Source organism: Hippocampus bargibanti, linkage group LG11 (assembly GCF_051943395.1).
Source record: "Hippocampus bargibanti isolate YZ-2025 linkage group LG11, ASM5194339v1, whole genome shotgun sequence".
NCBI classification, from domain to species: Eukaryota; Metazoa; Chordata; class Actinopteri; order Syngnathiformes; family Syngnathidae; genus Hippocampus; species Hippocampus bargibanti.
In genome coordinates, this window is record NC_142744.1 from 15,650,801 (window position 1) to 15,672,897 (window position 22,097).

Below are 22,097 nucleotides of genomic sequence, written 5' to 3' on the forward strand. Positions count from 1 at the left end.
ACAGCTGTGGCATGTAAGTGTGTGTGTGTGTGTGTGTGTGTGTGTGTGTGTGTGTGTGTGTGTGTGTGTGTGTGTGTGTGTGTGTGTGTGTGTGTGTGTGTGTGTGTGTGCGTGCGTGTGCGTGTGCGTGTGCCTAAAGTGTAGCTGCTGAATGGAATCCATTACTATTGGCATGTGGACCTGATTTCTTGAGAGTCTCAAAGATCCATGATAAAGAATTCTGTCCAGGCCTCTTTACTAACACATCACTCAAAATGTGGCCTCCCCTGCTCATGTTGCTGCCCTCTTTCTTGACATCATCACGTTAACATGGCTCAACCCCGCCAGAGAATCCGCGTCACGACTTGAATGTCTAAAATTGGGCGACTTGAAGGAGAAGAAGAGCTTTGAGATTGAACTCATTGAGAAGAAGCCGCAGTCGCATTGCTGAACGTGATGACAATAGCAGAATGGGTGGTTTGTTGTGATTTGAAATATTATTCTGGCAACAAACGGCAATAAAATGTGAAAAATTACCTTTCCTGCAACGGGTATGGTAATCAGGAATCATTTTTTGCAACAGTCGGCAGAAAATCTTCTCTCACTAAAACCCTGACTCATGGAGCGAGTAGACACAAACAAAAGATCCATCCTATTTACAGTCTTGTCTTATATGTGAGAATAATACAATTCTTCACCACAAAATTACAATCTCACATTTTCATAAAGCAAGCACTCTGCGCACTGAGGTGGACGGAGTGCAAGTGTTGTCTCGTCACAGGAGCCTAAAAGGACAAGACAAACTTTAAAGTGGCAAACGACATTTCGTTTGGTGTGGATGCATACACAAACTCAAATAACACTAAGTCACGTAATCACAAGCCATCAGACATCTTTCATTTTGAATACTTTTTGATTCCTCAGTGTTCAATGGTATCTGTATAAAACGAAATAAAGTCAATAGTTGTGTTAAGTTCATACTGTCTCCGAATTATCACATTTACAACAGGTTCTTTTATTACAGACAGTGACGTTTTAGATGTTCAATTGCTTGACATGTTCTGGTGTGTACTGCCGCCTTCATCAGAGAGTCCACGTGTTAGGGAACTGAACACCTAAAATGCCATTTACAACCGAAAATTGGTTATCGACCAAATTGAGTGCACCTGAATGCACCACTCGACTCCCCCCCACTTGTTTATATGTGACTTCCTTGTGTCACATCTCATTGTGACCATTTTGAGTAGGCGTGGTTGTATTGTTCAATCACGATAAAAACAAAAATCAAATGTTGATTACGATATTTTTCGGTGTATAAGACGCACAAGAGTATAAGGTGCATCCCCAATGAATGGTGTATTTTAAAACCTTTTTCATAAATAAGGCGCATCGGCAATGAATGGTGTATTTTAAAACCTTTTTCATAAATAAGGCGCACCGAACTATAAGGCACACCTTCCATGAATAAAAAAAAGTTTTACAAATATAATGTATAAATACTGTGTATACATGTTTGTTCAAATATAAGGCACACCACCATTATAAGGTGCTACAGTAGAGGCTGGGGTTACACACCACTTCTTCTACAGGGGGAAATGGAGTCTGTGGCAGCTGAGTGTAGTTGCGTGACCAGTCGTGGCTCAATATGACTTCACATATAAGGCGCACCTGCGTATAAGGCGCAGGGTCATATTTTGAAGAAAATCCAGGCTTTTGTGTGCACCGGAAAATACGGTACATTCATTATAATGGGAAATGTTTGGTTGTTCAACCAAATCGGTTTTCGAAATGGTTTCTGGAACTGAGGGTTGACTCTACCGTTAAGTGTTGTGTTTTTGTTTTGTTTGTTTGGTTGGTTGTTTTCTTTTTGCAACCTTGAATATATTTGAGAAGTACCGCAGTGACAGTTGATGGGTTAAAAACTAACAACAGTTGTTTCATTTAGTGCGTGTGCATTACAGTATTTGTTGTAATTATAATTTGATTCCAACCATCCATTTCATCATCTGTTTATTCTCACAAGGGTCCGAGGGACAATGTGGAGTGCTTCATTAACCTGCCAGGCATGTTTTTGGAATGTGGGAGGAAACCGGAGTACCCCAAAGAAAACCCAAGCAGACACAGGGGGGACATGCAACCTCCACACAGGTCCTCTGCACTGTGAAGTGGACTTATTAACCAGTTGTCCTCCGACGATTGCATTTGATTCCTTTTTCAAAAAATAAATTGGCACTCTGGACTTTTTTTTTCTTTCTTATTACATACAAGGGAAGCTGTTGTATGGGTTTAATTGGGCTCATGAGTCAAAAGGGTTCTAGTGGAGGCCACAGGTTGACACAGTGAAAAAACATGTTCGTTTGTTTTCTTGTACAAGCCATAGACCGGTCATCCAGTCATCATTAGTGCAGCAGGAACATTGACACAACTGCGTGGCCAAACCTGAAAAACATGACTTGGAACGGAACCAAATTTGCTGTGGTGGTGGCGGAGCAGTTTCTCCTTTTCCGTGACTTTTTTTATTTGATTTTTTTTTTTTTTTTTTTTTTTTTTGAAGTCAAACTGTAATTTGCAAACATAGTTACACCAAATGGCCCACTTGTGCCACAAGGCCCCTTTTGGCTTTGCCTCATTAGCAACCTGCGAGAGAAGGAGCACAATCTCAACTTTTCAGAGTCAGTATGCCGGTGGAATGCAAAATACAAAAAAGTGCATAAATGAGCCTTTCAAAGGACCAACAATATAATTCACTGTATTTTCCTTCCCAAACAAAAAGGTATACTTGTAAATAAAACAATAGATTTTGTCCAGAAACCCTATTAGAATAAGAAGCCCAATCGCATACAAATCTAGTCCATAGCTCTTAAATCAAGGAGTATTCAGTCTACAAGGTGAAAAAAATTCTGTCCGTTGAGTAAGTTACACATCATCATTTTTGAGAATTAAGTCTTCAGGTGTGAGACAATTTTGTGATATATGATTCTACCTTTCCCGTTTTAAAGTATGCAGGTTTTTTTCAGATCATTGTCATGCTGCAAGACACATTCCTCAGATCATCTTCTGTTTTCTTACTAGGAAAGATTTCCAAACAAGATTGCCTGAAATCACCTGTACCCTATGCAGAAAAAATGTCCCAAAACGTGACATTTCCACCAGTGATGGGCATTAGCAGTATTACTACTTTAACGCCATATTTCACTCGTGGAGTCATAATGTTGCTGTTTTCAACCTCAAATAGCTTTTCAATTACAATGCAACTTTTCTGATTACATAATACAGTAACGTCCGCAGAAGCTACATTCCTTTGGGCAGTTCTTTATATTAAATACTGCACATCCCTTCTGTTAGGTGTCATGTACCTATACGTCCTGAGACAGTACTACGAAAGATGGCTATGAATTGTCTGTAACTCCTGTCACTCGTTAAACTTGTCATCACAACTCAGACAGAAAATAATAATCGCTAATATAGCACAAGTTTGCTCCATGATTTTGACAGTATTACAATAAAACTTTAAGGCAGCAGAACCTTACAAGTACCATTTGGGGCGGTGTACCATTTGGTTTTTGCGGGTTGTTAATTTGATGTTTTAAAAAGACAATTTGCTGTAATGTTCTCATTGTAATGTAGCATAGCTTGCGGGTGGGTAGAGTTGGCTGAGCTCTTGGTTAACCTTTGCTCACATCATTTTCTTTCAAGTCTTCTATATGCATCATTTAAAGGTTCTTTAGCTAAACGATGGTGAGCTCGATCATGTGCTTTGTTGAGCTTGTAGTCACTGCAAGATTTTAGCCCATTAGGTTACAATGTTACCAACTGTTTTCATCGTCACTGAGGTCCCAAAGACCTTCAAATCAATATCAAGTTCCTGCCATGTGCGTTGAGCCTGTTTCCTTACTGGTTCATGGTCACCCCCGCTCCCCACTCCAAAACCTGTAAATTACAACAAAATGCATTCACAACGAGTGACATATGCATGAAATAAACCTAGAATGCATTTAAAATAATTCAGGATGTTTTTATTTGTGGTATAGTTTAAAACATGGAATAGATATGTTCACCTTGCATTGCTCACAACCTGTTCTTGGCTGAATTCTAACTGAGGCCTTTTTCGGAGGCGACCTGTTCTGGTTTTCACTTGATGGTTTGGAGAGAGTTTCATCAGTATAAATCCATTACAAATACAAATATCCACTAGAAACCAGAACAGGTATTTTTATTTCTATGAAGCAAGTAGTTGATCAGCCGAAAGTATTTGAATGGTGATAGAAGTTCATCAATGCAACAGTCACGACTGTATCAGATGCCAAAATGTCTTCAGCAACATGGTCATCCATTTCATTCTCATCAGGATCTGGAAAGATATACAGTACATGGGTATTTTAGAAAAAAACATTGGACCTCCGTTTCAATAATCATATTGAGATTGCAAAGCTATGAGGTACAGCTATTAGTGGAAAACGCACCATTCACATACAATTATTCGCATTGGGTACCAAGTCAGGATGAACAATATCATCATGAAAATGGCATTAGCGTTAGAATGTTCCAAATTCGGGACACTCCTTATTTTTAATATTTCTCAGTAAATAAACAAGTTAGCGTTAGTTTATGTCTGTGTAAGCTCTCAGTCGTACAGGAGTGGTCCATCGATGAGAAGGTTTAAAAAAGTATCATCCACATAGTGTCTAGGTTTTGTCCCCGGGAAGGATGTGAGGGCCTGTTTCTCCATCTCTTCCATGTAAAGATTAGCCACTATGAGTGAAACTGGTGAGCCCATAGCTCAACCATGAATTTGTTTATAAAATTTCTCCCGAATTTGAAAATACGTAGTATTAAGGCAGATTTCCAATAATGTGCAGATGTGATCCGCTTTAAGTTTGGTTCTTTCATGCAGAGAAACGTCCGCCAGCAGTCTCGTCCTCACCACTGAGACTGCTGCTGGGGTTGGGACAGATGTAAAGAGAGAAGTCACGTCGTATGATGCCAAAGTTTCCTCAGGTTCCATTCTGAGGTCTTTGATCCTCTCTACAAACCCTGTGGTGTTCTCTACGTGATATTCTGTGTTACCAACCAACGGAGCTAAGATACGTAGTTTTTAAATATTTGGCTACATTGTATGTAGATGAGTCAATGCTACAAACAATGGGTCTGAGGGGGAACCTTTCTTTATGTATTTTTGGCAGGCCATAGATACATGGCGTGGCCTTGTGGCGTCACACGTGTGTATGATTTTGAATTGCGCCTTTCAACCCTTTCATGTCTTTCAATTCCTTGATCTCCTTGATGTGCGTCTCACCCTGACGCATAGCACACGCTTGAAAATTGTATAAAAGGAGCTGTCGCGGGACAGAGATTGAGGCGAACCACAGGGCAGAATCATATCAGTCTCATCTCGGACTCACGACGCCGGGCGTCGGACGGACATCACGGCACGACTTGCTCAACTCCACGCCGCAATCAAGCTCTGCGCATCACCTGCCTGGGAGATCTGACAACGAACCTACTTACAAATAAAGAGAACCATCAAACTCTTTAGCCTCTCCCGGGTATAATCTAAAATACATCTGTTTGTCTATATGTTTTCCTTTCTCTAACTTTTGGAGACAGTCTATCATTTCTTTCTTGTATCTATTGGAAGGGTCCCTTTTTCATCAGTGATTCTAACACTTATGAGCAACTGATAGTGGCTAATCTGTACATGGAAGAGATGGAGAAACAAACAGGCCCTCACATCCTTCCCGGGGACAAAACCTAGACACTGGTTTAGATATGTGGACGATACTTTTGTCATATTTAAAAAACAATATATTCAATCCTTCACAGATCACCTCAACTCTGTAGACATCAACACTAAATTTACTCGTAAGGACATTAAAGAGAACCAACTAGCCTTCTTGGATTGTAAAGTAATTATAAAAGAGGACAGAGCGCTAAAAACAGAAGTATTTAGGAAGGCTACGCACACAGACCAATACTTACTTTTTGACTCTAACCACCCTTTACAACACAAATTAGGAGTTATCAGAACCCTCCAGCATAGGGCTAAACTAATACAAACTAGCATTGAAGGTAGAGAAAAGGAGTCAAAACATATCAGGCGAGCACTCACTAACTGTGGGTACCCTCAGTTGTCATTCAACAAATGTCAGAAAGAAAGAATAGGGAATGAAACCAAAAATTCTCAAGACACAAAAAGGAGAGGAGTAGCAGTACCTTACATTGCAGGAGTTTCTGAAAAATTACAGAGTCCTTTGGCAACACAAAATTCCTACTTATTTCAAACCGATAAACACGTTAAGTCAAAAATTAGTGCATCCAAAAGATAGGCTACCAAATGAAAAACAAAGTAATGTAGTTTATTCCATACATTGTAAGAATGAAAATTGTAAAGAGCAGTACATTGGGGAGACTCAACAAATTCTCCAAAAAAGACTTTATCAACATCGCAGGGATAATACAAGTGGGCTTCAATCGGCAGTATATTTGCACCTAAAAGCTAGCAACCACTCATTTGACGACAATGAGGTTAAAATCTTAGCGAAAGAACATAGATGGGTTGAAAGGGGGGTAAAAGAAGCGATTCTTATAAAACAACAAAATCCTTCATTAAACCGGTCTGGTGGGGTGAGGTTCAATTTGGATCGTTCATACAATAGCCTGCTTAGGTAAAACAGGGTAGGCAACATTCGTAATGCTGATGAGGTGATACCGGTGGGAGTGGGGGAAATGGGCCAGTCTTTAGTCAGGAATGTAGGAACAATCAGTGGGGCCACAGGGAGTGGTCCTCTGCTCCCCCCAACCTTAGAGTAGGGACCTATCATAGCTGTGTCCGGCGCCGCCATGGCTGGCCATTACGGATATATAAATAGGGCCGATACGACCAGTCAGACTTTTCGCTGACGAACCCTCTTGGATAGGAGGCGAAACGTCCAAAACCTTCAAATTTGTACAGATGACGGCTGAAGAAACCTTCTCATCGAAGCGTTAGTTTATGCATTTCAGTATCAAGGTAAACCTCTTCTGAATAGATCATCAAATAGTTACAACATATACTTGCGTGGTATTTCATCCATGACGAAAAATAGAAGGCGCTTTGAAGATGGAGGAGAGCACATTGTGTTGCGCATGAAGGAGATGATATCACTGACGCTCTTAAAGGCAAAGCTGCATATAATCTGTGTTAAAGGGACATGTAACTTGTGCCGCATCAGTTTCAATCGGCACTTGAACTGCTACCTTTCATTTTCTCGATCGAGAAGCACAATCGTACGTAAAGGGTTAACATCTATTCACGGCCCGCCTATAGTTAGCATCCGGCATTACTTGCTATCGCTTCAGCCCGACTGGACTTGGGATACACGGAAGTAAAAACACAACGACTGTAGTCTTTGCCGGGAGGAATGAGTTAAGAAAGCAAACGTTTGTACCACATTTGTAATCGGAATAATTTATTCCGATTTCAAAATCTTCGTTTGGTTTGGAAACGTCTGAATTTCGGTTCGTTTGGCAATTTGCATACTCGGCACGGCAGCCAATCAGAAGCCTGCTTCATGCTTCGGACTTTCCCGACCGAGCGTTATGGGATATGCCAGTTGTTTACAGAGGTGACGTCATAAACCACGTGATTCTTCTCGTTGGTCGGCAAAACCAACAATGGCGAGTATAGACAAAGTGAATTACTGTAGCATGAAATCTGAACAATGCTTCGAATATGTGCGAAAGCTACCGTTAGAAGTGCGAGAGCGAAGAGAGAAGCTGGAATATCGTGACGGTACTTGTAACTTGCCAGATCCTTACAATTTGAAGAATGGATGGGTTGACAATCCATCATGGTGCCCGGACATTACTTTCGCCGATATTTATTTCCACCTCGTCAATACTCCCGGACAGTTCACTCACGATAGTTTGAAGGCATACAAGTCCCTCAAAGCTTATAATTACATAAAAAGTGGACACGTGTATCCATTGTTTTATTACAATGTTGAACAGTCGGCGTATTGTTTTTTCAAGACCTTGAGAGTTTTGAAAGGCGCTTATAACTGAAATGTTTTATTATTATTATCCCTTCTCAGCGACTTCGTGACAAACCTTATCAAAGATGTGTAAATCATTTTTGTGTCATTTCTCATAAGTTTTTGCCAAAAAGAATGCACTTTTTATGATAGTTGTGTATATCATTACAAGCAAAAAGCTGTTATTATTCAGCATGAAATAATGAAAATGTCTTTGGATAATTTGAACATTATATTAATTCTGCTCCAGTTCCAGTGTCTGTTGTATATTTCGAATCATATTTAATCATTTAAACATTTGAAAGGTAACATACTATGTCAATTGTGGTAAGTCATAATTTAAACAGCTGCAAAACAATGTACACAGCCTTGAAAATTCATTATTAAATTAACATAGTTTCTTATAAATTTATGATACATGAACAAAATATTTTTTATGAACATAATAAAAATATATAAACTCTGATGACTGTACCATATTTTTACTTGGGGAATGAACAATGAAAAGGTATAGTTGAATATGCATGCAAAGCATCAAGTTGAATTTCACGTTGCTTTTAAAAAAAAATAAATGTTCACTATTTTTCTATGCACAAATATATATGCAAGGAAACAAACCTGAAGAAAAATGATCTCCAGAAACTCCATCTCCGCTATGTCATGGTGCACAACTCTTTCGATTGATGACCTGAAGCCATAGCTGTTTTCTTCCTTCAGCAATCGGTATTTGCTGAAATTTTAACCCGGATCCTTTCACAAAACGGTTCGTACAGCCAACAATCACACACAATATTACCATCGTATTAAAATGCGAAGACTTTCGTTCATCAAAACCGAAAAATGAATTGTGTTTACTTGCCGTTCTGCCGACCGGAAGTTAGCGGTCGATCACGTGATCATAACAAATGACGTCACGCTGGCATCTGCTTCGAGGAGGTCGTGCATTTGCATATCATTTTCTAAAGTAGACACAAAGAACCTCAGCCCCAGAAGAAAGATTCAAAATAATCTAACAAAATGTATGACGCTACAAAACGTAAACGTACATTAAAAGCATCGTGGAAAGAGTAGGTCACGTGGCTTGTAGCAGACGACGCAACGCAAACATTGCATTGTGCAACATGCCGAAGAGTGTATGGACAAATGACAACTGGAGCAAAATCACCTCTGTGGTCATGGTGGACAATGCAATGGTTGCGCTGTATGCTCAAAGCCACCTTTAGCAAGGTTCCAAATCCAGTGTTCCGTGCTATGGTCCCAACTGGGGACGAGTTCCATGCAGCAATCCTTTTCTCGGTGTTCCTCCACAGAGGACAACAATGGAGGTTGTCTCCCCGGCCACTCACTCAGAGGCTCTCTGGCCTTAAAAGCTTTGCATGGCAATCAAGCCATGATCAGCCACAGGTGTGGGGTTTGGACTGCTGCCTTCCACCAGATGGGGCCAAAACTCTCGCTGGGTGGAGCCATCTTAGGTGTTGGGTTAAATGCCGTTCTTCCTGGTTCAGCTCTCCATTTGTATAGTCTAAATATTAAATCAGCAGGAAGCAAGGTGATATACAAAAAAAGGAATATTTATTATCAGGCAGCGAGAGGATGTTCTCCAGGGGAGAAGCTAGGCCAAGGGACAGAGAGGCAAGAGCGTGCTCAAGCGTGCGTCTCAAACATTTATGAACAACAGGAGTGATGTCACTTTGGAAAAGACCTATCATCTGCTAGATACAATCATGAATATTTATTATTAGACTGAAACTTGATAGCTAGATTTCTATACTAAGTACAAACTGAGTACATGTATACTGATTCACATATACAGAAAACTAAACTACATGCATATATGGACTTACTAATTGATAAGTATAAGTAGAAATGAAATAACATAGGATGTTTTTAGCATGTGTATATAACCAATTCTAACATTAGGGGAATATATCTCCCCTCCAGGACCAGCCTCTCATGACATCACACAAGATGGATGGATGGATGGATGGATGGATAGATAGATAGATAGATAGATAGATAGATAGATAGATAGATAGATAGATAGATAGATAGATAGATAGATAGATAGATAGATAGATAGATAGATAGATAGATAGATAGATAGAAAAGCGATTGAATTAAACATTTAGTCAAGTAACTCTTCGAAGTTGCAATTTCTACAGAGACCCAGAAATCATTAAAAAAAAACAAAAAACACTTGATGAACTATATTTTGTGGGCATGAACTACTCCTGTGCACATGGACAATTACATCACTCACATAAAATCATCAGAAAGTGCACATAAAGTAGTTGTTTGTGCGTGCAATGTAGTTAGTGTGTGCACATCAAGTAGGCATGGGTCCTTGCTGGTCACTTGTCAATGGGACATCATGAAAAGCTTGCCATTGCAAGGAATAATTATCACCAAGAGACATGTCAATTGTTTGTTGAGAGCCAGCTTGATTTACCAGTCATGCACATAAAGTCACAGTTTTTTCTTGTTGTTTTTTGGTTCAGTATTCAGTGTCTGACAAAACCAGAAGTTCCACAGAGGCAGACTGGACACAACAGTCAGGAAGTAACAACACCCCACCTTCCTGTTTCATCCATGCGAGTGCAGCAGTTTCACTTCCGTACTTCCTCTTTCTGTGAAATTGTCGCTCTTAAAAAAAATGAGATAATGTTCATGCTCATTTTATGTTATTCACATGATCTTCACATCAGGTGGTTTGTTTGTGAAAGGCTCCCCATTTCGGCCGTGACGTTCGACACGATCAGTTTTCCATTACAAGAAATTACTTTGAGATAAATGTGTGTTTAAGGCAGAAGCACAGACTTGTCTTTGTTTGTCCTTTGCCTGGTCTCATTTTATGGGTGAACAACTCCAAAAAGAACAGTGGGTGAAATAGTTATGGAATTAAAGTGCAAATGGGAATATTATTTCAGAATGATAAAATAGAGCATCGCTAATCTTTTGCACCCAGCTGGCAGGAGCACCTTCGGGGCAGTGCTCTGCGTATTGATTTTGTTGCTTCTCTCATCTGGTATGTCGACAGCAGGCAAATACATACAGCTAAACTAAATGACTGCTCTTCAATTTGGTTTTAGTGATTCAGCTGTCCAATGTTTACCTGAAGGGAAAGAAACCCGCACTTTCACTTTATTGGATCATCGGACTGTAGCTGCATACATTAGCAACACACAGTGTCTCTTATAATCAATGTGATGGCATTAATGTGACGTTGAGAGAAATTTTGATTGGGCATGAAATTACACAGGTGTCTCTGACTTTCACTTTGCCGTGTACCTACAAATCTTTGTGCTCTGGGGCATTATATGCCCCACATTCTTCCACGTGATAAATGGAAACTTGGTTGGCTGTACCTTGCAACTTAGTGAATTTCAAATCAATCAATTGCCAAGACGACATTCACACCCAATTTTCCGCTCCAGGTGTGTAGAGATAATAAGAACGAATGAGTCAGTGACATAGGCATGACAATTTGATTGAATGACGGAAACATTTATCTCGAATTGGATGGAGTTGGCAAATCGGAATCGGACAGCCTTTAATAGTCCCATAATGCGAACATTGGCATGATAAAATCCTAACCAAAATTTCATATTTTTAGATGTACACTACAATAACAGTCATTATTCTTGACTTCAGATTTGAAAACTCGTTATTCATTAATTTGTTGTGCGCTCTATATGTAATATGCGGAGGGGATTAAACATTCTAATGGCTTCCCCAAATTCATAACGGCCCTTGAGAGGAAACCATAACTACAATGTGGCCCGCGGCAAAAAATGACTTTGACACCCCTGCCATAGAGGATCAAATTCTCACAAACAAACATCAGTGCTGGATCAGGTAGGCCATTGAAATCCGGAAGCGAGAACCAAGGACATCAACTGGGATGAGGGGGCTTACATGCTCTCTACCACCTGGAGCAGTATCCTGGAAGGACGAGCGGACAGCGGGGGGCGTGACTTGCCTGTCAAATCTGACAGGTACGTCACGCCACCATAGTAACATCAGCTGAAAAAAGCGCGTAACAACAACATCCGTGACACTCTGCCGAAGGCGGAAGTATATGCCAAAGCATTGAACACCTAAAAAACACTGTCTGTAAGAAAATAATCTGTTGTAAATTCTCTATTTGATGACAATGGTCGGTTAGTTAGCAACTTGAACGGGGCCAAATAGTTATATTATTTCTGTCCCTGCAAGAATGTCTTATTTTGGTTATTATAGCCCAAAAGTAAAATTTGGGGGGTAATGGAACACCTGAAAGAAAACATCTCACAAGGATAAATGACTGAAAAATATCATTTGCCGTTCTGTTGACAGGATGTTGAACCCGAGGGGGGTCTCTCGAACATGACGAGAGCCGTCAGCAGTCAGGGGTGACAGAAAGTCTCACCAGAGGTGTATATTGGAAATGAAATGCAAACGTGGTATACAGAACTGATGATGACGGAGTTCATTTTTCATCGAGCAACAGATGCAGACGAGACAGCATGGAAACGCTTGTTTCCATGCTTCCTCAATTTAAATCTATGGCTCAGGAGGAGGAAGCATATTTCAAAAGGCTTTATCCACAACGCGGGCAAGAACCCACCATGAAGGCCGATAGCAGCAGGTTAGTGTGCGACTCTGAAATTATTCTAGAAATACAGTGGCCGCTGTCAGAATGTCTTTATGGTTCAGCAATCCTCTTTTCAAACAGAGACACCTTATTTTGTGCATGTTATAAAAAAATAACCAATCTTTTCAAATGCTTGAATGTGACCTAAGTCTTAATATCCCCTTTGTGGCGTTTTATGTACACCACACCACACCCTTCATCAGGGCTATATTGAAATAGCCATGGCGAGGGGGTGTTTTGTGTCTCAGAAAGCTACAGCTTAAATCTCTTTTCGCAAGTTACCAATGTGTACGTATGACTCGTTTCAGAAACCTTTGTTGTAATTTATTGCACGTCATGTAAAATACGTGAAAACATGTCAGCACTGAGTCTTTCTGAATTTGATCTGTAGGGAAATGCATCCTTTTTTTGGACAACAAGACAAAGAGAGGACGAGCCGATCAAGTCTCACCAGATCAGGCTCGCATGAAAATGTCAGTCACCAGACGAAGACGACATCCAGCAAGTGAGGCAAATTCCATTGATTTTACGTGCCGCTAATATTTACAGAAGCATTGATCATATTTGACCTCAGTTGTCATCTGCAAAAAGACACATTACACTAAAACTTTGATCCTGACTCACTAATGGACGGCTTCCTCATTTTTTTTAGCATCACAGTTGAGACGGCTCTGCAGTGGAGCAACTCATTTGAAGAAATGATGCAGAATGCAGGTCAGAGATGCAAAGTTTGACTTATTCAAGAATAAAAACATTATGAGTCGTGATGCATGTGTTAATATTTACAACATACTCAGAACAAAATTTACACTCATGATACTCACAATGATAAATCTAATACAATGAAAATAAGCGTTGCAAATGGGTGGTTCTCACCAAGTAGCGTACAGGAGTGTGACATGAGAGCCACAAAATTGAACTTTTGCAAAAACAGGTCGAAATGATAGATGGTTTAAATCAAACCTTCCCGCCGTGTGCTAAGGATGAATAAAGCTAAATCTAGGTAATTTACATCGATCTATTTTATTACATGCATGTTCCAGAGAAAACTGGACTTCATGATTGACATGTAACTTACCGTATTTTTCAGTGTATAAGGCGCACCAAAAAGCTTTCTTTTCTTCAAAAGATGACCCTCCACCATATATGTGAAATAATGTTGAGTCTTGCAACTACTGCCACCGACTCCAGCCCTCCCCCCACTCCTCCCAGGATCTCAGCCTCTACTGTAGCACCTTATAATGTGGTGTACCTTATATTTGAGAAAGTTTTGTAAATTTATTTATTGTATTTGGAAAACTGTTTTCATTCATTGAAGGTGTGCCTTATTCTCCAGTGCGCCTTATACAGTGGTACCTCGGTTCTCGAACGCCTCACAGTTCGAACAAATCGGTGTTCGAACAAAATATTCGAGATATTCTTGCTTCGGCGTTCGAACATCATGTGTGTACGTGAGGGTGGGGGCTGAGCGGCGCATGGGTGTATCGCTCTCTCTGTGACCAACCGTTGTCGCTAGTGGACGTGCTGTGTTTTGCTCTATCGTTTAATATAGGTGTACGAAGAGTTTTATCACGCCTCCAAAGAAAGTAAGTGCTGCTTAAAGTGACAAAAGAAAAGTAGTGCGTACAACTATTGCATTTACGAAAGAAATAATCGCAAAATATGAAGGAGGTGTGCGAGTGTCTGATGTGGCGAGGGAATACAGCATGGCGAAATCTACGATCAGTACGATATTAAAGAATAAGGAGGCTGTGAAATCTAGTGATGTGACTGTGGGAGTGAGAGCAAGTGTCATTGGATAGATATTTGAAGAGAAAAGAACATCCTGTAGCCGAGTCATCCGTAGCTGTCACGTTCCGAGCGAGAGTGACGGCAGATGACTCGTCGGAACGTAGTGGAATGTTTGGGATCCCAAAACAGACACGTACTAACCAAGCAGGATGTTTATTCACAAATCAAAGAAAACACAGCGAGTAAGAAGGCAGGGGGTGATCCGACCCGCTTACTACGCCAAAAAGCAAATGGCACACGAAGGGGCAAAATGACGCAATCCCGGAAGATGACATAAATTTACGGGACGCAGGGAAAATACCTCGGACCGGATACACTCGCGCATCGAAGGAAGAGTCCAGTTTACGGTGGCGAGTTGAGTCAATCATCCGGCATTGACGAGGTGATCGCGAACCGTATAAATGCCCCGTGTCCGTCATGAGAGAATTGACAGCAGGTGGAGAACGGCCGGGAGAAGCAGCCCCCTCCCCCGTCAACTCGCAAGTGACAGGAGCAAAGAGATGGTTTCGGTGTTCGAAAAAATCGCTTTTCGAACAGGGTCCTGGAACGAATTATGGTCGACAACCGAGGTACCACTGTATATTGAAAAAGTTTGCGAAATACACCATTAATTGGGGGTGTGTCTTATGCACCGGAAAATACGATACTTAAAATAGTTTTTGCCTTTTTTAAATTTAAACAGTGAACCAATTAAGCTTTTGGTTCAACTCATTATAATTGTTCCATTAAAAGTGTGAAGTATTTTAGAGTCCTAAATCTTTAGAGGTACCTTGGAGACACAAAAGGTAACACGCATCTTTTTTCCCTCCAAATTGTATTGTCACATGAGGGATTTGAGTGGGACTCAATTAAGCAGTAGTGTGTTGTTTTGAAATTATGCTAGTTGATTGGAAACATGTCTTTTCTTGAAATGGATGCTTGTCAATGATTTAAATTAATCGGCTGTTGTTGGCTGTCACAAAAAGGAAGTGATCGAGACAACTATTTTTCACACCTCAAAAGTGCATTTACACACAAACAACAGTTCAGATCTCAGCAAGGTTGATTATTCCATCCGTGCAATCTGTTTGCAAGATTGTAAGCGGTGAGATCTGGCAATTCTTTGTAAAGGGAAGAAAACAAATCTGAACATTTTGCTGGATGTAACTTTCTGAGAACCACTGCCCACTGACCAGTACAAAAAAGACAAAATAACTTACATTTTTTCCATTTTATTGATTTTAGGATCTGAAAAATATTTTGAAAAAATACCAGATTCTCTGTTATGTCCTTATGTAGTAGTAGGCGCGGGTCAAGGCGCTCTTTTCAGTCACGTGATAGGCTAAAATGAAACTTATAAGCTACCAAAACGGTTTAAGTAACATATTTTGGGAGGGGAAAGGCCCAACCAGGAGACAGAAGAGAGCTTTCAAGAAAAAAAAGGCTACGTTTAATAGACAGTATCAAGAGTCCGCTGTAAAACACGGATTTATTTCAATGGGATATTTCCAAGCATCAAGCCCACTTTGTGATTTTTTTTTGAAGGCATGTTGAAACGTTAACATAGCGACCAGAGAAGGGTTGCGGTCAGATAGGATGTACTTTATGGTTATTATGTTTGAAAATTATTACAATTTACATGTAGTCATATAATGTTTTGTTATACTAATCTATTACACCTTTAGGAAAAATATTAAACCGGTCCGTGGGGCAAAAAAAGTTTGAGGACCTCTGCATCAAAGCACATGTTATAAAAAATTATTGAAAAGGTGATGGAAAATCAATTCCTCATTTGCACATCCTTTTCCAAATGACCCAGCCCATGCAACCAAATATCAAATATCTTACAGTATGAGTATAAAGCGCACCCCCAATGAATGGTGTATTTTCAAACTTTTTGCATGTATAAGGAGCATCTGGTATAAGGCGCACCTTCAAAGAATGAAAAAGCTTTTTCAAATACAATATATAAAAATCTAAAAGTTTTCCAAATACAGTAAAGTCTCGTTATATCGATATTCAAGGGAGTCCGAAAAAATATCGATATAACCGGGACTATCGATATATCCGATATCGATATAACGAGACTTTACTGTACTGTATAAGGCACACAACATTATAAGGCAATACAGTAGAGCCTGGGGTTACATACTATTTCTTCTACAGGGAGAAATGGAGTCAGTGGCTGCTGAAAGTAGTTGTGTGACCTGTTGTGGCTCAATATGACTTCACATATAAGGCGCCCCTGCGTATATGGCCCTTGGTCATCTTTTGAAGAAAATCAAGGCTTTTGGGTGCCTCATACACCGGAAAATATGTTGTTTTTCAAGTTCCTCGAGTAACAAGCTGTATGCCCATATTCGTGTCTTCATATCAGATGGGGTGGAAACTTTCTCTCAGTTCCTCCGCACAGAGTTCAGCGAGGAAAACATAGAGTTCTGGCTGGCATGTGAAGAATTCAAGACCTTTGACTCCAAGAAAAAACTGCTGTCCAAGGCCAACCATATTTATACAGTTTTTATTGGGTTGGATGCGCCTAAAGAGGTATTTCATGTTAATTTGCAGACGGAAAAGAATGTTTTTACTCTTTTGGCCTGTTACTGAGTGGTGTTGGAGGCTAAGAATATTCATGACATGGTGATAAAAGTATGGAGGTCGGGGTTGGGGGTAAATTCCAAATCATTATCGGGTCAAGCTGTGATTGGCTGGCAACCAATTCAGGGTGTCCCCCGCCTCATGCCCGAAGACAGCTGAGATAGGCTCCAGCACCCCCCGCGACCCCAATGAGGAATAAGTGGTACGGTAAATGGATGGATGGATATCGGGTCAAGAAGTCGACCTCTCTAAATGCAGAAGAAGCACGGTTTGGAAAGGCATCTCAACAAAGTACAACAAACTACAAAAAGTAGCCAGTGAGAGTGAGATTTGTCCTTTTTTTTTCCTTTTGCAGCGCAGATGACAATTTGACCGCGTCTGAGCACGGCGAGCAGGTAACTGCTTTGTGGCTGTGACTCTTCTCCGCAAATGTAAAGAGAGTAGCACGCACACACACATTCTGAGGAGGATGATTGTCAGTCTAAATATTTTGTAGCTTGGGCGTGCGCCGGCTTCAATAGTTTATAGGAGATGAATGCACATGCCTTACTTACTATGGCGGCTCAAGGAGGCGTTCTGAAACATAACAGACATGATTATTGGTGAGTTGAAAAGAAAATGGTTTATGATAAATCATGAATGATTACATCGCTCAATTGTTTTTTTGCCACATTTCTACATTCCAAAATATGTTACTTAAACCGTTTTGGTAGCTTATGAGTAGCACCATCACGCTGAACACAGGGGCCCCCCAGGGGTGTGTGCTGAGCCCCCTTCTCTTCACTCTACTCATGCACGACTGCTCACCATCATCACCCAGCTCCAACCTCTTTATAAAGTTTGCGGATGACATGACTGTGGTGGGCCTCATCAACAACGACGAGGAGACAGCCTACAGGGACGAGGTCAGCCGCCTGGCCACGTGGTGCAAGGACAACAATCTCCGTCTGAATGTGGAGAACTTCAGGAGAGTGCGCCCCCAGCATGCTCCACTAACCATCGACGGTGCTGCAGTGGAGAGAGTGAGCAGCACCAAGTTCCTGGGAGTGCACATACCCGAAGACCTGTCCTGGAGCCACAACACGGCATCAATCACCAAGAGATCCCACCAGCGCATGTACTTCCTCCGCAAGCTTAAAAGAGTGAACCCCCATCACGACCTCCTTCTACCGCGGTACCATCGAGAGCATCCTGACCTGCTGTATCACCGTGTGGTACGGCGCCTGCACAGTGTCCTGCCGTAAGACTCTGCAGCGCATCGTGAAGACAGCTAAGAAGATCATCGGTGTCTCCCCCCCCCTTCAGGACATCTACAACACCCGCCTCACCCGCAGAGCCATCAGGATCGCTGGCGATCCCACACACCCCTCCCACAGCCTCTTCAGCCTGCTGCCATCGGGTAGGAGACTGCGGAGTCTCCGAGCCAAGACCAGCAGGCTCAAGGACAGTTTCTGCCACCAGGCAGTCCGGAGACTCAACTCCCTCCCAGCCCTGCCCAGCCTGCCCCTTCCCACTTCCACACTCACCGAACTCTGAGTACACACTACATGCTGTACGATCATCCTGAACTCTAATTTTTTGTTCTTTCTCATTTTTTTCTGCAAGACCTCACTTCAACCCTTTCTTGTTGTTTGTTTTTGAAATACTACATTACGTCAGTTTATGTACGTCACTGCCTCACTTTACATACGTCACTGCCTCACTTTCCAGACGACACTACCTCACTTTACATACAGAAATTACAAGTATTGTCTGTTGTCAATTGTATGTCTTTTAGCCACGTTATAAGTGCCTTGCATGTCTTGCACGCTGGGTCCGAGAGGACATTAATTTCAGTTGTGCTGTATGTCATGCATATTAGCACGTTTGACAATAAAGCTGACTTTGACTTTGACTTAAGATCAATTTGGGCGATGAGACAAAAGTCCCGCTTAACTGTGCTTAAATATTGTGGAAACGCTGAGAGAAAAAAAAAATACGCTTATACTATGAAGCATTCCACCCTCAACCTTGTTCTTATATTTCAAACATTATTCATTTTGGCATCGGCAATCACTCAATTTCAATGGAACCAAAGTATTTTTTGAATAGGTAATTTCTTAACGTGAGTTTCAGAATAATATTCTTTTTTTTCTACAAATAGCTCGAGGTGAACTTATTCAGACAAATTTGTGATTGTATTTTATTTATTATAGTACCTATGCTTGTCCGTGACTGTAAAGTGTCCTTGAGAGCTTTCAAAGGCGCTTAAAATGTAATGTATTATTATTTATAATTATAAAAATATTGTCATGAATATATAAAAAAGGGTGACAAGATTTCAAGTGTATCAACTTTGCTTCGCTGGTGCCTGTGCTTGAGGATGGTTGCTATAATGCTCGCCCGTTCCACAATGCTTCTTTTTTGTTACCTATATGCTACCAAAAAAAAACAAGTATTGTGCACATACTATATGATCTATCTATCTATCTATCTATCTATCTATCTATCTATCTATCTATCTATCTATCTATCTATCTATCTATCTATCTATCTCTCTCTCTCTCTCTCTCTCTCTCTCTCTCTCTCTCTCTCTCTCTCTCTCTCTCTCTCTCTCTCTCTCTCTCTCTCTCTCTCTCTATCTATCTATCTATCTATCTATCTATCTATCTATCTATCTATCTATCTATCCATCCATCCATCCATCCATCCATCCAGTCGTGGACTTATGCCTGTAAGCAGCCTTAGCTATGATCCGAAATCATTTTTTTAATGGAACAGTTGCCCCTGCCAACGTGGCCGCCACCATACATTAAATCTGCGTCAGCATCGGGCCGAACTGATTGCATTTTCTCTCTGTTGATTCCTCTCTACTTGCAAACGTCATATAAACAAACCCATGAAACGGGTGATTTGGCTGCTTAGTTCATCCATAAAGTATGTGAGATTTGTCACCAAAGTTTGTGAGTTGAGCCTCCAATTTTCAACAGATTAATTGTAACACTGTAATGTTTTCCATCATGTGGTATTCAAATTGGAATGTGCCATTTCCAGTTACACTTGTCGGTTTATGTGTTATTCAGGTCAATATTGACTACAGCACCAAGATAGCCATCCAGACCAATTTATCACATCCCACAAGGAGCTGCTTCGAAGCGGCCCAGGTGAAAGTCTACAGTCTGATGGAAAAAGATTCCTATCCCCGGTTCTTGCACTCCGACCTTTATTTACGTCTGACCAGAAAGAGAGGGCCTGGAGTCACGATGTTCCGCAGAAGGTCACGCTCCTGTGTGTTCAACGAGCAAGGTGGTGGCACCGCCGAGCCTTCGCACTGGTAGCAATAACATTTCAGACATAGCCGCTCACTCGTAAAAGTGATTATGACATTGGTGATCATCAGTGGTAATTTGTGTTTTAGATTGTAATCATCCAACGTTTCTGAGAAATGAATCATTTCCCTCTACAATCACAGTGGATTATGTATTTGAATAATATTGTAGCCTGGAGATAAGACATTTAGGCCCCACAAATAGGGAATATTTGCCATATATGCCATTTCCCCATTGCGGGACGAATAAAGGTATTCTGATTCTGATTCTGATTCTGATTCTGATTTTAACTCATTCACTGCCAGATGTGCAAAAATGTGTCCACTCCAGTGCCAGGGTTTTTGTCATTATCACTTGAATTCCATAACCCACAGAATATTGCGTTTTAGAACTATATAAACATTCAATACAGCGTTAGAAACAGACTCACTTCTTTCATCAGAAAAAAGGTTAATTCCGAAATGACATGCATCTGGAGTTATATGAGCTTGAAATGAGGACAGCTGTCCAAAATACAATGCAATACATACATATTGGTTTATATAGCGTTTTAACAACAGCTGAAGCTGGAACAAAGCAATAACATGGAAAAGGGGAAATGCTACCCCTTGTGGAAAAGAAAAAAAAACATTGACACGGGCCATAGCCAGCGCTTTATAATAATAATCCATTTCATTTTAAGTGCCTTTCAAAGCTCTCAAGGACACTTTACAGTCACAGACAAGAATAGGTACTATAATAAATAAAATACAATCACAAAATAGAATACAATAAATAAAATGCATTTAAAAATAGAAACAGGAGAAAGAACTACACAGAAAATGCAATTTATTGGCACCCAAGTATGAAAAAACAAAACCCGAACAAATTCAGGAAAGGCGCTCTGTCATATTTTCAATTCCCGGATAAATTTGTGAATGGCAGTGAATGACAATGAGATATGACTATGATGTACAAATAATGCAAACTCTTAATCGTCACCCAAACCATCACTTGATAATAGTTCAACTCAAAAGTCAAGGATTTATAAATTGATTTTTGGAACTTTGAGGAATTTTCTGGCCAACCACTTGATTTGATACACTTCACAAAATCGAGAATAGCTTTATGAAAAGGAAGAGATAATACAATACTAATACTGTATTTTCTGTACTGTAAGGCCCACCTAAAAGCATGACTTTTTTATCAAGTTTGCCTTCGATATGAATCCATATTCCGATTCCTTGGATTTTGCATTTTAAATGTTCTGTAAAGCACTTTTTTTCAGATGAATCATCTCTATATGAATGAAGCTGTATTGTATTGTATTGTATTGTATTGTATTGTATTGTATTGTATTGGCTATGCATAACGCAAACACATAATGTGGTGCGCCCTGTATCTGAAAATGTTTTTTAAAAACGTTTTTTAAAAAGAATGTATTGCCAATACGTTGCAATTTTAGTTGCTGCTCTTGTAGAAGATTACATCATAAAGACTGTTGCACAAGAGGGCCATTTGTTGTCCTTTCCTTTATTTCTTAAAAGCCAGTTGAGAATGGCATAGGTGGCTGCATTGCACCCGCGATGCCTGAATGTAACTAATCGTATCCAGCCATACTGTTCTCCATCTCCCCTGTTCCGCTGAATTCAGACATGCTGTATTGCTAGTGATGTGTCTGCCACCGGCAACGGCACCTTATGCAACTTTAATACATTTCATATGAGTTACAAGCTTATTTGACTGTATCCTAACAAAAATGATTCATTATGTTCTCCCTCTTGTTGTCCAGCCACCTCCAAACTAATTTGAATTGAAAAG

The 22,097-nt window shown here is 40.5% G+C and overlaps 1 protein-coding gene and 1 long non-coding RNA gene across 5 annotated transcripts; one reads left to right on the plus strand and one right to left on the minus strand.

The window, feature by feature from the left end:
* Positions 1–3,919: 3,919 nt before the first annotated feature.
* Positions 3,920–9,646, minus strand: LOC148891774 (uncharacterized). Of its 4 annotated transcripts, none has more exons than XR_016116479.1 (3): positions 9,038–9,646; positions 7,033–8,950; positions 3,920–4,330 (listed from the first exon to the last, which is right to left on the minus strand). It is a non-coding gene; the product is annotated as an uncharacterized LOC148891774 (long non-coding RNA). The 4 variants fall into 4 exon arrangements; XR_016116481.1 differs by having other exon boundaries at positions 3,920–8,741; positions 8,847–8,950; positions 9,038–9,641; XR_016116478.1 differs by having other exon boundaries at positions 3,920–7,154; positions 8,610–8,950; positions 9,038–9,641.
* Positions 9,647–12,458: 2,812 nt separating this feature from the next.
* On the plus strand, positions 12,459–21,787 carry rgs18 (regulator of G protein signaling 18). The gene is made up of 5 exons (XM_089008491.1): positions 12,459–12,618; positions 13,016–13,129; positions 13,277–13,338; positions 16,772–16,938; positions 20,052–21,787. The coding sequence occupies exons 1-5, from the start codon at positions 12,497–12,499 to the stop codon at positions 20,304–20,306; spliced, it is 720 nt and encodes a 239-aa protein (XP_088864617.1). The 5' UTR covers positions 12,459–12,496; the 3' UTR covers positions 20,307–21,787.
* The last annotated feature ends 310 nt before the right edge of the window (positions 21,788–22,097 follow it).

Bases quoted from the DNA above. Each gene is read 5' to 3' on its own strand.
- rgs18 (XM_089008491.1), top strand. From the start codon at position 12,497: ATGGAAACGCTTGTTTCCATGCTTCCTCAATTTAAATCTATGGCTCAG. The intron at 12,619-13,015 runs GTTAGTGTGCGA...TTTGATCTGTAG, and splicing joins ATGAAGGCCGATAGCAGCAG to GGAAATGCATCCTTTTTTTG. The intron at 13,339-16,771 runs GTCAGAGATGCA...TCTTCATATCAG, and splicing joins AGAAATGATGCAGAATGCAG to ATGGGGTGGAAACTTTCTCT.